Raw genomic sequence first — 15462 nt, forward strand, 5'->3', positions numbered from 1 at the left:
AGCTGACACTACACCATTAGCAGGAGGCTCGCACATAGCACAGAAGCTGACCAAATTCTTCCAGTCAATGTGGACAAAAGGAATTATACCCCAGGATTACAGTGATGCATTCACTGTCCATTTGTACAAGTGCAAAGGCAACAGATAGTCTAGCAAGAACATTTCCTTGTTGTCAATAGCAAGTAAAACCATTGAAAGAATTCTGCTGAATTGCCTTGCATATCACTTTAAACAAGTGCTCCTAAGAGTCAGCGCAGCCTCATGCAAGGATGAGGGACCATAGATGTGGTGTTTTCAGCATGTCATCTCCAGGTGAAATACAACTGTACCAGAAAAGAACACGTACATAACTCTCAGGAAGATCATAGTAAAATTCAGTTGCCCAGAGAAATTAATCATAATGGTTTGGCAATTCGCTGATGTCATGCTGACATGTGTCATGGACAATTGTGAGTGATCTGAACCATTCCAAGTCACCAATGGAGTCGAGAAAGGCTGTGTGTTGTCCCCATCCCTCTTCAGGATATTGTTCTCTACCATGCTTATAGATACATTCCATCACTGTGACACTGGAATCAATGTCAGATACCATAATGATGGTAAGCTCTTCAATCTCAGGAGACTACAATAGGAATCTTAAGACAAAGACGAAGTTACAGCAAGAGACTGTTTGTGATCCACTATTTGCTGATTAATGTTCCCAGAATGCCATAACTGGGTCTGACATGTAACAAAGTATGAACCATTTGTCTTCAGCCTGTGATAATTTTGGTCTCACAATCAGTCTCAAGAATTTTTTAGAATCAAACTGGGCTTTACTATTTGTTCAGCAGAAGTACATGTACTGGTAATTAGATGTTTCCAATGGTCACTGTGGCAATAATTGTTTAAGATTAAATCATATTCCATTAGGATCAGCTACACATGTATACTGCAGTACGTGTTTTAGTGAAAACTTCTTGTTGATACCACTTTCTGTATGGGGGACCGCTCCGGTGGCATAGTTGTTAGAGTGTCTGCCTCGGATGCAGGAGGTTGTGGGATTGATCCCCAGTCGAGTTATACCAAAGACTTACAAAAATGGTACTAACAGTTGCCTCGCTTGGCGTTCAGCATAAACAGGTTAGTGTTAGGACCGGTCGGCCTGGTGTCAGGATAATGTGACTGGGTGGGACATCATGCTACATGTCTGCAGCATGATGCCCTAGTGCTAGACATCACTATAAACTGTCACACTGCAGACATCGCAACAATATGACTGAAAATTTGTTAAAGCTACGTTAAAAATCCAAATCACACACACTGTATGGAAAAAGAAGCAAAGATTTTCATGAAGACCATGGTGGTAACTATTTGTCTAGGTCATATCAGCACCAGCTTCATTTTGAAGAAAAAAAGACAAATATATCAAATGTTTCAGTGTAAACCTGGAAGTGGGACCATGCCAATATAACCAGGTGTAAACCTGGAAGTGGGACCATGACAATATAACCAGATGATGTTGAAAAGTAGCATGACAAGATTTTCATGAGGCTGCCATTTTAGAGTTCCGACTGGCAACATCATTCAGCACCAACTACATACTATTGCATGAAGTTCTGTAATTTAAACCTCATCAATACAATCATCCATTCAAGAGCAGTAGTAACAAGATAAAGGTGGCCACCACAGCAGCCATGTTGAAGGTTTAAAAGTGGCAGTCATTCTGAAGATTCAACCAATACTATCTTTATATACAACCAAACAGATATCAATGATATCATAAAGTCTTTTCTGTGAAATCCCACTTCAGTACAGCCAGATATTCAGACTGGCCATGTTGGAGGTTAGATTGAAACCAGCTGCACATTATAAAAAGTGAAAACCAAATAACAATATGACATCTGTTAGGAAAAGTAACAATAACAAAAATAACAAAATGTTGGCTATGTCGGATGCGAGACTCATGCCAGTTTTGTTTATGGGAAAATCCAGCATCTCATTATATGAATTCTTAATTAATTCTAATTAATTAATGAAAGAATTTTCATTGGTTTTGCCACTAATTATCACACAACCATGTCAAGTTCACTCTACACTTGAGAAACTTAATCAACTCCTTTTTGGATCCAGCAATATTCCACTGGGACATCTTGCTGGTGATACTGGTTGGAATATACAGGATTTCTGTATTTTTATATCTAGTAAAAATTTGCACACATGTTTTAATCAAAATAGATATTAATTAAAACAATACTTATAAATAAGATTATTCAGATGTATACAATAATATTTAACATGGTAATATTCATCAAACAAAATTTATACATGGCCATTACACAAGCTTTTGACTAGTTCAGCTAAAAATAAAATAAATGTGATTTTCCATGCCACTATATCTGAGAGAATCACTACATCAAAATGACTTAAATTAAGTGAATTCACAGGTGACAAAAATGGATGTTGGGTATAGATTTTCAATCAAGCCATACTCAATATTATTACAATAAGATTATAAAAGTCACATCTTTTGTACTGAACAGTTCTGAAACTGCAATGTAACAAGTCCATGAGTGAGTATGCAGAAATATGTTGCATTTGCTCAAGTTTCAAAGAACAAGATCATAATGTACAAAGAACTGTACAAAGCCTTTTTTAATTGTAAATAATCTTTCTGCAAACACTACCTGATTTGTTCTTCTGCAACTCAATATCTGATAAGAGACTTTCTCATCGGCATATAAATAATTACATCATTAATTTTTACTGCATTTTTGCTGGAGAATGTTCTCACTCAAGCAGTTATGATTAGACTTGATTACATTTCTGTATGATTACCTTGACTTGATACATGTCAAGCAGAACAATTACCCCAAATAATGCAACAATAGCTGAATTTATGTTAAAATGAATACAATGGTGTTGAAATATACTTAATACAACCATTGTTCAACAAACTTGCATAGGGACATTTTACTCAAATATATCCAAAAACACCAAAATAATACCCGAATCATTACTAGCAAAATATATCCAACATGACACATGTATAACCAAATATTAACAGAAAGCGCTTGATATTTTATGAAGTTTCATGAACATAAAACTTTCGGACTGCAGTGTTTCTTCTGGCTGCACTAAAGATAATAATAACTAGAAGCGTCAACAATTTTTAAGGTCCACTAGCCCCATAGATAACTTTACTTGTTCCTTAAGGCCCTTTTAAAAATAAATATCAAAGCTGAAATAATCTGACTGTTAATCAAAATTTGTAACAATTCAACTGAAGCTTACAATCTTGCCACTTTTATAAGGTAATCTGACGGACCAATGTAGGAAAAATGTCACTTTTCCCAGCTGGAAACATATCTAATTTAATCGTGAAGACAGTGTTTACAGGTAGCCAAAAACTTTTAACCCGTAAGCTAGTCACTTTATTTTAAGAGGGTGCAAACTCATTCAAATCTGCAGCATTTTCTACAGAATCAGTTATAGACATATAAATCTTTTCTCCAACTTCAATACACAGAGGGCACCTTCAGCATGCTTTTAAGATTTTGAAGGATAACCTTGTTCTTATCGCAATGTAGCATTCAGATTGTAATAATAATAATAATAAAAAAATTAATAACAATTGTTTATTATTATTATTTATCCTGTGTAATATATATATCTGTAGTTTATCCAATTCGAAAAAATGCAATAATGATTTCTTTCATTATTACTTCCAATACATATGGTGTTTATTTTTACGCACAAGAAGATCTTTTTGATCTTCATGATGTATAGATATGTATCATGCAGGGATCGTGCTGGGCTTTGCCAGTGGTACAAATTGTGATTTCTTTTAGTCACAAAATATACAATCTGTCATAGCAGTCTTTTTGGCGACAACATTTTTGGCTGTTAAAACTTGTATATAGAGTCTTTGGTACCATGACAGGAAACTGCAAACTTGGATATAAATTGCACTGGAATCTATTGTTACATAAACCAATCCTTTTTTCATTTTGACAAACCACCTTAACACAGCACTGTTATATCCTAATCCGTTTATGCTGATGTCTGGCATAAGCATTCTCTGCTGTAATATAATCCAAACAGTCATGCTTCCTGCCTAGCTACAATCAACCACCTCTGAATGTGGGAAACTGAAGGACTACAATCTACCAGATGACGGAAATTTTTGTCATTTTTGAAAAATGTACCAGAAGAAATAGTTTTGCTGAAACTTCAAAAAAAAAAAAAACCCAACAGATTAACAATGAAGCATTGATCATTCTGTATATATACTAAGCCAATGTCAAAACAAAATTCTGTATCCGGCAACGTTTAAAAATTATTTGATGTTGTTGCAGCAATAACAGACATTTGTTTGGTCCTTCAAAGAGTACCTTTAGTGGTGCCTTCATTAACCTTCATCAAACCAAACCAAAGACCTTTGATCAAAGAAAGTCAGCAACAAACTTAAATAAAAGCACTGTTTCATTCTTCATAGTGATTGGAACATATTTACTGTGCCGTGAAAGTTTCCTGTTTGTAACAATAAAAAAAGTTTATGCTTACAAGCCCTACCAATGACGGTTTAAAACCCAACTTAAAGTTCCAATATTTTGAAATAAAAGATATCTGACAGTAGAGTTAAATGAAGGTTGGACAAGAGCATGAAACTTTTAATTTCTTCATATGTTTTCATTTCACTATAAATAGTCTCAAAGATTAACATTTCTTCAGTGGAAGCTTTAAATTAAATTAGAGGCAAATATATGAAGATATCTAGCTATGCCTATCACAATGACACAAAGGTGACTTCCATTTCTGCTTTGATAACAAAATTACTTTTCCCACCATCCACCAAATAGCTTTCTACCCTAAACAAAAGTATCTCGCTGTCAAATTTGACATAGACACCTTGGAGCTACACTTTCAGCAGGACTGGAGTTATGAATACAAGCAAGATGTGAAATATTTGTATATTGATGCACATGGTATTCCTTTATCTAAATAATGAATTCCTAATGAAGCAAAACATTTGCAGAGACTGAACTATCAATGCATAGACACTCTAGTGACTACTTACTACAGGTGACCATTACATACAGGACATTTGTATTGGAAATTTGCTTAGGAGTGCTGGTTGGAATGACCATTGTGAATAGATGAATGATGAGTAGAGGTGATTACTAGAACAGGTTTGAATGTATTATTATTATTAATCATTAGTCAAATTCAATGCACACTTTTAGGATAAAAAAATTCAGCACAATAGACATGTTCTAGTTTTTATCATCTTTAATATATTTGTTAACATCATACACAGCTTTAACTTTAAGAAGTTCTACATTTGATTCTGGTCTAAACATTCATGTTTTAAGAATAGAAACCTTTCATCAAATAGCATATATGTCCTTAAAGCATGAAAGGTGACCATCTCTCTATATGTTAAAAAATATAAACACTGCTCTAAGCGTTGCAATTAGTTGTAGCTTCTCTGATGAATGGGCAATAATCGGCAAGTCATTTATAATGAAGAATTTTGTCGAGAACAAGCCACTGTCTGCAAAGAGAGTTAACCTTGGAAAAGATAATCCCTATAATCATATTTAATCACTTGCATGCAAAAGATGTTCTGTCCATGGACAGTGAGCAGTTGAAATAATCAAAGACAAATTTTATTCATCACTATGTGGAGTTAGCGGGCAAGCTCATAAATGACCATTTGTGCTAGAAATGAAATGGCAATCTCAAAAAATAATCCCTTCAATCATATCTATTCACTGGTATGTCAAATAATGTTCACCATGAGACACTACTAGAAGCAGCTGAAACAATGAAAGACCTCTGATGCTTTCTATCATAGAGATTATGTAGAGAACATAAGCAACTGTTTTCTTTTTGTGACATACAAAGTGGTCATTTTGAAGCCAAGAAATGGGCAAGTTGTTAGAAAAAAAAATGACCAGTGGGATGTAAGACAAATGGCTATTTACGGGGGGTGGGGTGGGGTGGGGGGGGGGTGGGTATAAAAGTAAGGTTTGGGAAAAAAAATGACCAGGCACAGGAAGTTGTATGATGCAATCTAATTATAAGTTGCAGAAATCTCGGTCATGGTATATGTTGTTATAAGATGACATGATAGGGTTATTATTGGAATTACTGTATCATCTAAAGCAGTGCCTATTTCTTTTTCTAGTTGTTTTCACAGGAACATCTCCTATGAATATTAAGGACATTTTACAGGGTTCTTGATAGACTAATACTTGGATAAAACAATTCTCTCTCCAGCCAGAATTAAGGTAAAGCTGGCAAAACCAGGGAGGAGTGCAGAAAATTCACAGGAATGAATTTAACTGGTTTTTGCATACTGAGGGAATACTACTAGATCCTTACTGAAATATTATAGCTTTTCAAATTTTGTTTATCACAGATGTTGTACAACATGGATATTACAAAGACAACCATGAAAATAGATTACAGTACAAAAAAATCTGCAACTGTTGCCATGGTAATATCATATTTCCCTATGTTTATAAAATGAAGCACTGGATAAAATATATGCTTTTTCAAGTAATGGACCTCTGATGTCACCAACATGTGGGTTGCGCGATTTTCGTAACCAAGTGACTAGGAATGCAAATGGCGAGTTCTGGGCCAAATTACATCAATGCCGTAGTTTTCGTTTGTCAGTAGATTAAAGACATAACAAATGTTATGCTCACAAGTTCTGAGGAAATAATTCATATTCCTATTGATTTCATTCAGGTATACTTTGATGAAAGGTCGTTCAAGTTTGCTAGGCAAGCTAGTAAGTGGCTACCTTATGCTGACACCACAAAGTGACATTGTGTCAGCGAATTCCAACTCTTTGATAGGCAAATGACTCTGACCCTACAGAAATGCCCAGATATTAAAAATGAGGTGGAAAGGGTCAAAGGAAACTGTGATTATTGAAAAATATAAATGCTATTTGACTTGTGTTTCTATTGTGAAATTTGGCAATACTGGTATTAAATAAGACCACTTGCTTTGTTTAAGACTCAAAACAGCATCTTGAAACTTTTTGACAATATGCTGATAAAGTGCTGACTGAAACGCTGCTACACTTATACATATAGGAATGTTTTAGTATCCAGTATTTGTGTTTTTCATTTTTATCATAGCTTAAAATAATTTCAGTCACATCACTGCAATGTCTGCAGTGTGGCAGTTTGTACTGATGTCTAGCACTGGGACATTATGCCGCAGACATATAGCTAGTCCCACATGTAAGACCTTGATGCTGATATTTATGTTGTGGGTGTCAAGGTCTTACAGCCTAACTAACGGTGCTGTGTAGTGTGTTTTGATGTCAACTAACATCGTTCTGAAAGTAAAATATTCAGGAATATTTCACACAACTGACAACTAAAACAACAATGCTTTTCTACCAAGTAAAGACATAATGTTTTAGCCTGACTTTACTTAATCTGATTTCTTTTCTCTAATAAATTCAAATTCTCACAAAAGAAATGGACCTGTTTTCAAGTTTTGTTGGCTTACATTTCAATTGGCTGGAAAGTGATGAAAACCTGGAATGCAGAAATCGGGTTAGGTTGAAATATTATTCTTTAATGAAACAAATAAAAATATATTATGCCTATCAGAACTGTAAGCAACATTTCGTTTTGTTCAAGAAACATATCCCCAACATGTATCTACTTGAACTTACTTCAGCACATCTCGACTACTGTTGCATTGCAACAAATTCAAATGCACGTCAACGGAATGTGAAAATGCATCCATTTGCTAGTATCGTAATTTCATTCCGCCAGGATAAAGACAGCACAGTAAGTATATTAATTACACACAAATTAGTGGTGTGTGTGTGATTTAGATTTTTAACATAGCTTTAACAATATTTCAGTCTTATCGCTACGATGTCTGCAGTGTGACAGTTTATAGTGATGTCTAGCACTGGGGCATCATGCTGCAGACATGTATCATGATGTTCCACACAGTCACATTATCCTGACACCAGGCCAACCAGTCCTAACACTAACCTCTTAATGCCAAGTGCCTAACGAGGCGGCTGTTAGTACCATTTTTTTAAAGTCTTTGGTATGACTCGGCCGTGGTTTGAACCCACGACCTCCCACATCCGAGGTGGGCGCTCTAACCACTAAGCTACTGGAGCAGTCATAAATTAGTGGAAGAGTGTCGATATAAGCTGCCAAGTGTGTGAGATGTTCCTGAAACTTTGATTACCCATTCCAATGTCAACGACATCGGAACACGCTATACAAGGCCGTTATTTGGATAGTAAGACATTGCACTAAAACAAAAACAACATGTACTATGTCTTACATTGTAGGACTAACATATAGCATGATGTCCCATCCAGTCTGTCAAAGAAGTAGTGGTTCTAATATTAGTAGTACCTAGTTTAGAGCTTGAACACTAAAATCATCTTAAAACATATCTAATTTCTTCCATGGTAATCTCAGAAATATTACGAAGAAATGTGACTTTTATATCTCCTCTAAAAATATGCAGTGGTCCATGCTTGGATATATTTGCAATAGTGGAAAAAATTATACTCAGCAGCGCAGGGTAATTAAAATTTGTAAAAGGTATAATACGGAGAAAATCCGATTTTTTTTCTAGAAAAAATCTTGATTTCGAACAAGTAGAAGAAAAAAAATGAATTTTTCCGAACCCTAATGTGGATATATTTGAGTAAATCGTCCCAATCACACGTTTTATTCATTATGGACGAACTGCAACAAAATAAAAACCAAAACTTCTTGCTCCCCCTTCCCACAATAATTCAACGTAGGTACGACACTTTTATTTCGCGCGATCCATGCTTTTGTGGTCGTGGCATCATGTTGAATCAAGCACCAACTCACCTCAACCGTGACGGCCGGCAAATTACGTATAATTATTTTCCTTTCTTTGTTAAATTCGTTTTTGGCACGCTCCAGAAGTTCCATATTGCTAACATTATCTGAAAAATTATCCACTTGCGAAGCCATAGCTGATTTTGAACTAATTTGTTTAAAAAGAAAATTCAAGAGACGTCGATACAAAGCAGGAAGTCCATCTCATGAAACACCCCAATTTCCCAGCATTCCCCGTTTCTACCTTGTTTCATAAGCGTCTGCATAACATGGGAAAAAAATCAAACGGTTAAAAATAAGAACTGTAAACGAACTCTCGTTGGTAAAGAAATTGTGCCGATCTTAAATTATCTTAAAAAATATTTAATTATATACATGATATTTTTATATAAGAAATGATTTAATTATATGCGTGTACGCTCCCCCCCCCCCAGGCAAGACGATCTGCTCCAAATTCCAATTATCTCGGCACTAAATAACCTACTTGGTTCTACGTCAGTCTGGATGTTCTAAATTACATTAAAACTTCTAGTGCAAACCACAAATACATGACACTCCCACCACCACCACTAAGAAACAAACACAAACGACTTCAACGGGCTGATAACTCTTCTTCCTAGTTCTCGACCAAACGATCTCTGCTAATATTACTTACGTATATTCAACCACGAATATGCTGCCAGTGTTTTCTATAAAAAAAAAAGTAAAACCCAAAACAACACACACAAAAAAAACAGTGTTGAAAACTAAATAATTTAAGGGAAATAATACCCAAAGCATGAAGTGCATTGAAGTCTGCATATCTTTAAATTGTATCAGAGTCTTTGTAATATATATTCCAAAGTAATAAAAAAACATAACCAAAATCTGATTAAATACCACATCAACACTGCTGTCGGGCATTTCTGCGTACCTAAGGTTTTCGTTTCCAATGTTGAAGCAAAAAATAAGCAATACCTAAAGTATAATGACTAGACCAGACAAAATGTGAAGTCAACTATCTCCGCTGCCCTTGAGCAGAGCAGAACGGACACCAAAATAACGACATTAGGCTTAATTAAACGTACAAAATTACAGCTATTTATAGTGTTAGTACGTGTATGCAAATCTGCCTGCATCATCAACATAAACCTCCACTGTTGTCATTGTATCAGTAGTCACAGGCAGTTAGGAAGATCAACGGTGAGCTCATCATTGAACATCAGCCTCCTGGGTAGGGGTAGGGGTGCAATTGCCAATGTTACTTTGATGACTTAACATAAACTTATTTGGCAGCTAAGGACGATATAAGTCTATGAGGACACGAAGGAAGTTAATGGTAATTTCGACACATCCGACTATCCTAAAGACAATGGAAATGCCATACCTTCAATAACAAGAAAGTTCAGCAAGGTATGACAAACGTCCAGTTAATGTTCATACGATTCTAGGTCATACACCATGCTACAGAAAGAAACTAAACCAACAAGTTTAGTAAAATCAAGAAACAATTTAATTCTGTAGGTTATAAAGTACGAATTTAAGAGACACTTCCAGTACAGGCATTGTGAATTAAATCCCATATTGTCCTAAATGTCCTATCATAAATCCAAACGTAGATGTATGTTCCGAATTTATTCAAACATTCTTGAACATCATGATATACCAATAGTTTTGAATGTCTTGACATACTAATAGTTTTGCGTTATATATATTTTTATTATGTGCTTAACATTTTTCCATGATTGTATATTGTAAGGGTCATTTGTAAAAAAAACATAATATATAACTAACCTTTGTCCATGATTGTAATACATATTTAAATATAATGATAATTTGTGAACAACTTGTTTACTTGGATTTGAGTTCAGGACCTTGTTTCTACCTGATTTTTGGGGCCTGGAGTGGCCGAGTGGTCTAAGGCGCTCTCCGTTACGGATCACTACCATTTCATCTCTGTCTGCGCAGGTCTGAGTCTAGAATTCGGCCAATGTGGGTATGTGAGAAAGCTTGCCAGTAGCTTCTCGTGGGTCGGTGATTCTCTCCGGGGTTTTCCAGGGTTCTTCCTCCACCATTAATACTGGCCGCCATGCATAGCCTATCGTGTGCTGAAAAATGGCGTTAGACCCAACAAAACAACAACAACAACAACAACAACTACCTGATTTTTGTATGCTTTGTAAGTTATAAATAAGTTGTTTACTGATATTTGAACTAAAGCTCTAGCCTTGTTGACCTAATTTAGAATGTTCTAGAAGCAAACTTTTGACAAACATTCCGGTCATCTTACTGTTTCATGGGTTCTTATTTAAGAATGTGAGCAACACAATTATTGATTCTTATTATAATATGTCTTTGTATGATAACCTTTCTTGTGTTCAGGTATAATATGAAGAAAAAATATTTATTTAAATTATTCACTGGAATTACAAAGTGCTCATTGGACTAAAACGTTGCTTTGGGATTATTGTGAATTCACTCAAAGACATTATGGATGTTATCATTGTAATACAACAAGACTATTGGTAATTCGGCATCTCAATCAAGACCTTAATTCACTTGGAAAATTCTATACTTTTGGACTTGTGATAGAACTTGGGATTTAATTTAGAATACTTAAGTTCCATTTAAATTTTCACTTTGTAGTTTAAAGATTTAAATTATTTGTTATTTTGTTGCTTCTCTTTTAGTTTAAGACCATATAGTAGTAATACTTGAATGCACTGATGTATCACACTGATACAATCCAGAATGTCTTTGAATGAGTTCTCAAAAGTTGCAAAAGAATGTGTTAATCCAAATGTCAATAAGCACTTAGTAATTCCAATGAATGATTTTTTTGAAAAAACATTCCTCTCGAATTCTATCTTAACACAACCTTAAACTCTGATAACAAACGAAATCCAGATCAATTATGCAATAGAATGTACTGGAAAATAACCGTTTCCATGGAAAATTCCTCTAACTCTTAAAAAAGGCATTGAGCTCAAATTTTAGTATATATTTTGTGTCCCACTTACAATTAATTCGGAAGAGCGGTGTGTCAATTGTTTTAAATCATCTGATATTGCAAACACGACATAAATAAGTTTTAGATGAACAAGAGAATAGTTTGTCAAAAGTTAGAAAACAAAGTTAAACCCTTATCGTAAGGATATGTTAGCCAGTACTAAAAATGTAGTTGCAAAAAATTTGGCAACTAAGTTTCTTTTTAAATGGTATTGCGAGATATGTTTAACAATGGAATTAAAGTAATACAAATGTTAGCGCTGTATCAAACGCGTACAAAATATTAATAATAGTGGATGTGTTCAAAGAAGAGAGAAAATACAATAGAATATTAATACAGCTTTTAAAACCAAAAATCATGAAAGACTAAAATATTAAATACCTACGAAGATATTCAACCAGCTTTAAAAATTATAAAAAAAGAGAAGCACATACAGAAAATTGCGTAGCATAATATTAAATTTGGACCTGTTGACGAGCAAAGTGACGAAAGAAAATACCCCCAACTTTTAACAGCAAAGACAAGTACACAGAAAACCAAAACACTAATAATAAAAATTTAAAGGAAGGACTGATGATGCAGATATATCTACCTGCACGGACACTAACGTTATCGGTAGAGCTGTTAATGAAACGGTACCGGATGAATGTCAAATCTCAAATGTAAACTAGAAAGCCTATTAATGATGACAATAATGGCTTCCTTAAATGACTGATAACTCCACGGTCTTGGAAGAAGTGACAGAAAAACGCAAAAACCAACAAGTTTAGCAAAACTCAATAAAAAATTTATTTCCCGAGAATGCAAAGCAAAAATTTAAAAAAGAACTAACAGTATTGTGAATTAAATTCTAAATAGTCCTAAAATCTCTATCACAAGTCCAAATGTATAGAGTTCCAGTTGAATTCCAGTGGTGATCTCAGTGAATTCCAATATTGAATGTGCTGACATGCCTGTAGTTTCCCAATGTATCACAGTGGTTCCCATACTCGAGGTCGCAACCCCAAAACAGGACCACGCGGATGTTCCGGAGGATAGCCAAGATTTTTTTTTGAGGGGGAAACATTTATCGAAATGGGTTCGTGAGGTTCAGAAAAACTAGCTTTTTTGGGGCGCGGCCAAAAAAGGCAGAGAAACACTTATGTATCACAATGGTATAGTTCAAAATGTCCTTGAATTAATCCACTATAATTCCAAATTAATGATTTAGTCGAAGAAGTATTAATAAGTACTTTGTCATTCCAGACAATAACTGAAATAAATAAATCCATAAAAATTAAAAACTGAACACAATATAAAACTGATTTCATTTCGGATGTTAAGGTAGGAATGACCAGTTGTGAAATAAATGCCATCAATTTAAAAAGCTAAGACGCAATGCTAAAGTCAGGATGTAGGTCAGTTTCCTTTCTAAAACATTGTAAGTTGTCTACAAGATTAGGAATTTCCAAGTGAAACACTAATGTCCTAGAGTCAGATAAAAGTAAACATGTTTACCTCCATTAATAATGATCTGAATATTTAATATACAACCACAGAGAAATGTTAGCAATGTATTATTTTGTTTACAAAATAAATGTCACTAGTCAATTAGACCATTAACTTGATTTGGGCAAAGGTCAATTACAAAATACAGATTTACATAATATTTAATCACTGAGGAAGGTCAACAAGCAATACAAATTAAAGATACATAACATGACTAATTGTAGATCAATAACGCAAAAGTTAATACCTTTCAACAGATGTGCACGCTGAAAGAGAGCAAGGATTCTTATTTGCCATGAAAGAGAAAAAGAAATGGTACCGAACATAAAGTGCAGCGTGCAAACTATGAAAGAAAAGTTGCATGCCAATACAAGAAAACATTGAAGAAGTTGAAAGAGAAACATATATCTGACAAATATAAATAAAACTTTAGTTTTTACCAATCCATTTTGGATATTACGATAGGATGATTAAAACTTGGCGAATTGGATACAAAAACGATTCTTGTGGAACACAGATAAAATTTTGAATTCCCTCGTATAGTTGCATTTGCGTTGTACGTCTGGATCCAGAATATAACTTGCTGAATATCGAAATAATTTCTGAACGTAATTGTCAAAAATAAATTATTGCAAGCGAATTTAAACAGCCTATTTCTGACAGAGATAGAAAAATATGAAAATATAAGTCCTAAAATACCTATATTCCAGAACAGAAGTAAAACATTTGTATCTTTCAATTGTTTTGTCTCAATCAATACAAATTTTTTAGGACCGATGATAACTCGCATAGCCCCCAGAGTAAAGAAAATCTCGAAACAAACTATTTAAAATAAAGATATTAATTACTCGCGTCATTTTGTGCAGAAATTTTATTATGAGTTGTATTTGCCAGCAGAGAACAAAATTAATGGTAACTATGTCCCCATGACATTTCTGAAAGAAAACGTGCACGACAATTATTCTTTTGGAAGCTTTTGTGAAATCATTTGCGGATCATTCTATTCATAACCGGTTAACCTCCATAAATGAATATTTCCATATTACTATTTAGCTGTCCCCACTACCAAAAAAAAAAAAAAAAAAAAAAAAGAAAGAAGAAAACCGCACAAAACCCCCTCAAAACAAACAAAGAAGACAGCGGTGAAGCAGAGATAGTGTCAATATCGATATGTTCGTACTTGACAGGATGATCTATTCCAGGCTTTAATGCCTTCCAGAGAAACGCTGATAACAGGAACAGGTACCGGTCCAGTCCAAATATGGTCACAGGATGCCAAGTGATGACCACTTGCCAAACGATGCAGAAAAACAAAACCAAAAGTTATCCCAAAAGTTGTCTGGTAGAGAGACAGTCAATGAAACGAGTTACGAATTTTTCTGCAATCGTGTCACTCTGAACATAATATACACCACTTTGTGAGACCAAGTGAAACTGCATGAAAATTACAAGATATGGTTAATGCCAGGCTCATAGTAATGCACGCCGACAATAAACGGAGGAATTACTAGAAGAAAAAACTTCCCACGTAACATACAGGCCCAGTCCTGTATCTATTTGCAGGTTATTTTTATCTCCGAGTCTCTGATTCAAAGATAATATGAACACATCTATTACAGACAACACCGTGATGCCCACCCTCAAATACCATAAAGGGTACAGGGACAGTTCAAGCACACCAGTAAATTTGAAATTACTACCATCTTGTGTAGAGGTATAGGAATATTTTGAGTAAACTGCAAAATTTGACATTATCGCCATCTAATGTAGGGATATTCGAGCACACTTGTAAATTTGAAATTACTCTATATCTGTGTCAGAGAAATATGTGAAGAAGACAAAGTTATAGAAGCTAGAATACATAAAGCAGGTGACGACGATGACTGGACTAGAATGTATAGATGTTCCCCTCATTACATTTCAGACACCCAAATATATCCCACTGTCCATTCATAACGTCACTCGTTATGACAGTCATCTGTTCATTGAGATATTTTTTGTAAAATTGATCCATAAAAAGAGGCAAATAATAACACAGAATAAACGACAAGAAATACATTTAATTTCATTACTAGCAGACAACTGCTTTCTCTGAACATCTGAAACTCGAATCATGTCAAAGCTACG

General features: G+C 34.7%; 1 protein-coding gene across 1 annotated transcript in view; it reads right to left on the reverse strand.

Moving 5' to 3' along the window:
* LOC149797054 (uncharacterized) overlaps window positions 1–9078 on the reverse strand; it is a 58520-nt gene extending 49442 nt beyond the window's left edge. The window contains exon 1 of the mRNA XM_089961727.1: window positions 8868–9078. Coding sequence (XP_089817853.1) covers window positions 8868–8993 — 126 coding nt within the window. The 5' untranslated portion in view covers window positions 8994–9078. The remainder of the gene's footprint in view (window positions 1–8867) is intronic.
* Between the last annotated feature and the right edge of the window lie 6384 nt (window positions 9079–15462).

This window comes from Sinohyriopsis cumingii, chromosome 6 (assembly GCF_028554795.1).
Source record: "Sinohyriopsis cumingii isolate HCF-2022 chromosome 6, ASM2855479v2, whole genome shotgun sequence".
Lineage (NCBI taxonomy): Eukaryota > Metazoa > Mollusca > Bivalvia > Unionida > Unionidae > Sinohyriopsis > Sinohyriopsis cumingii.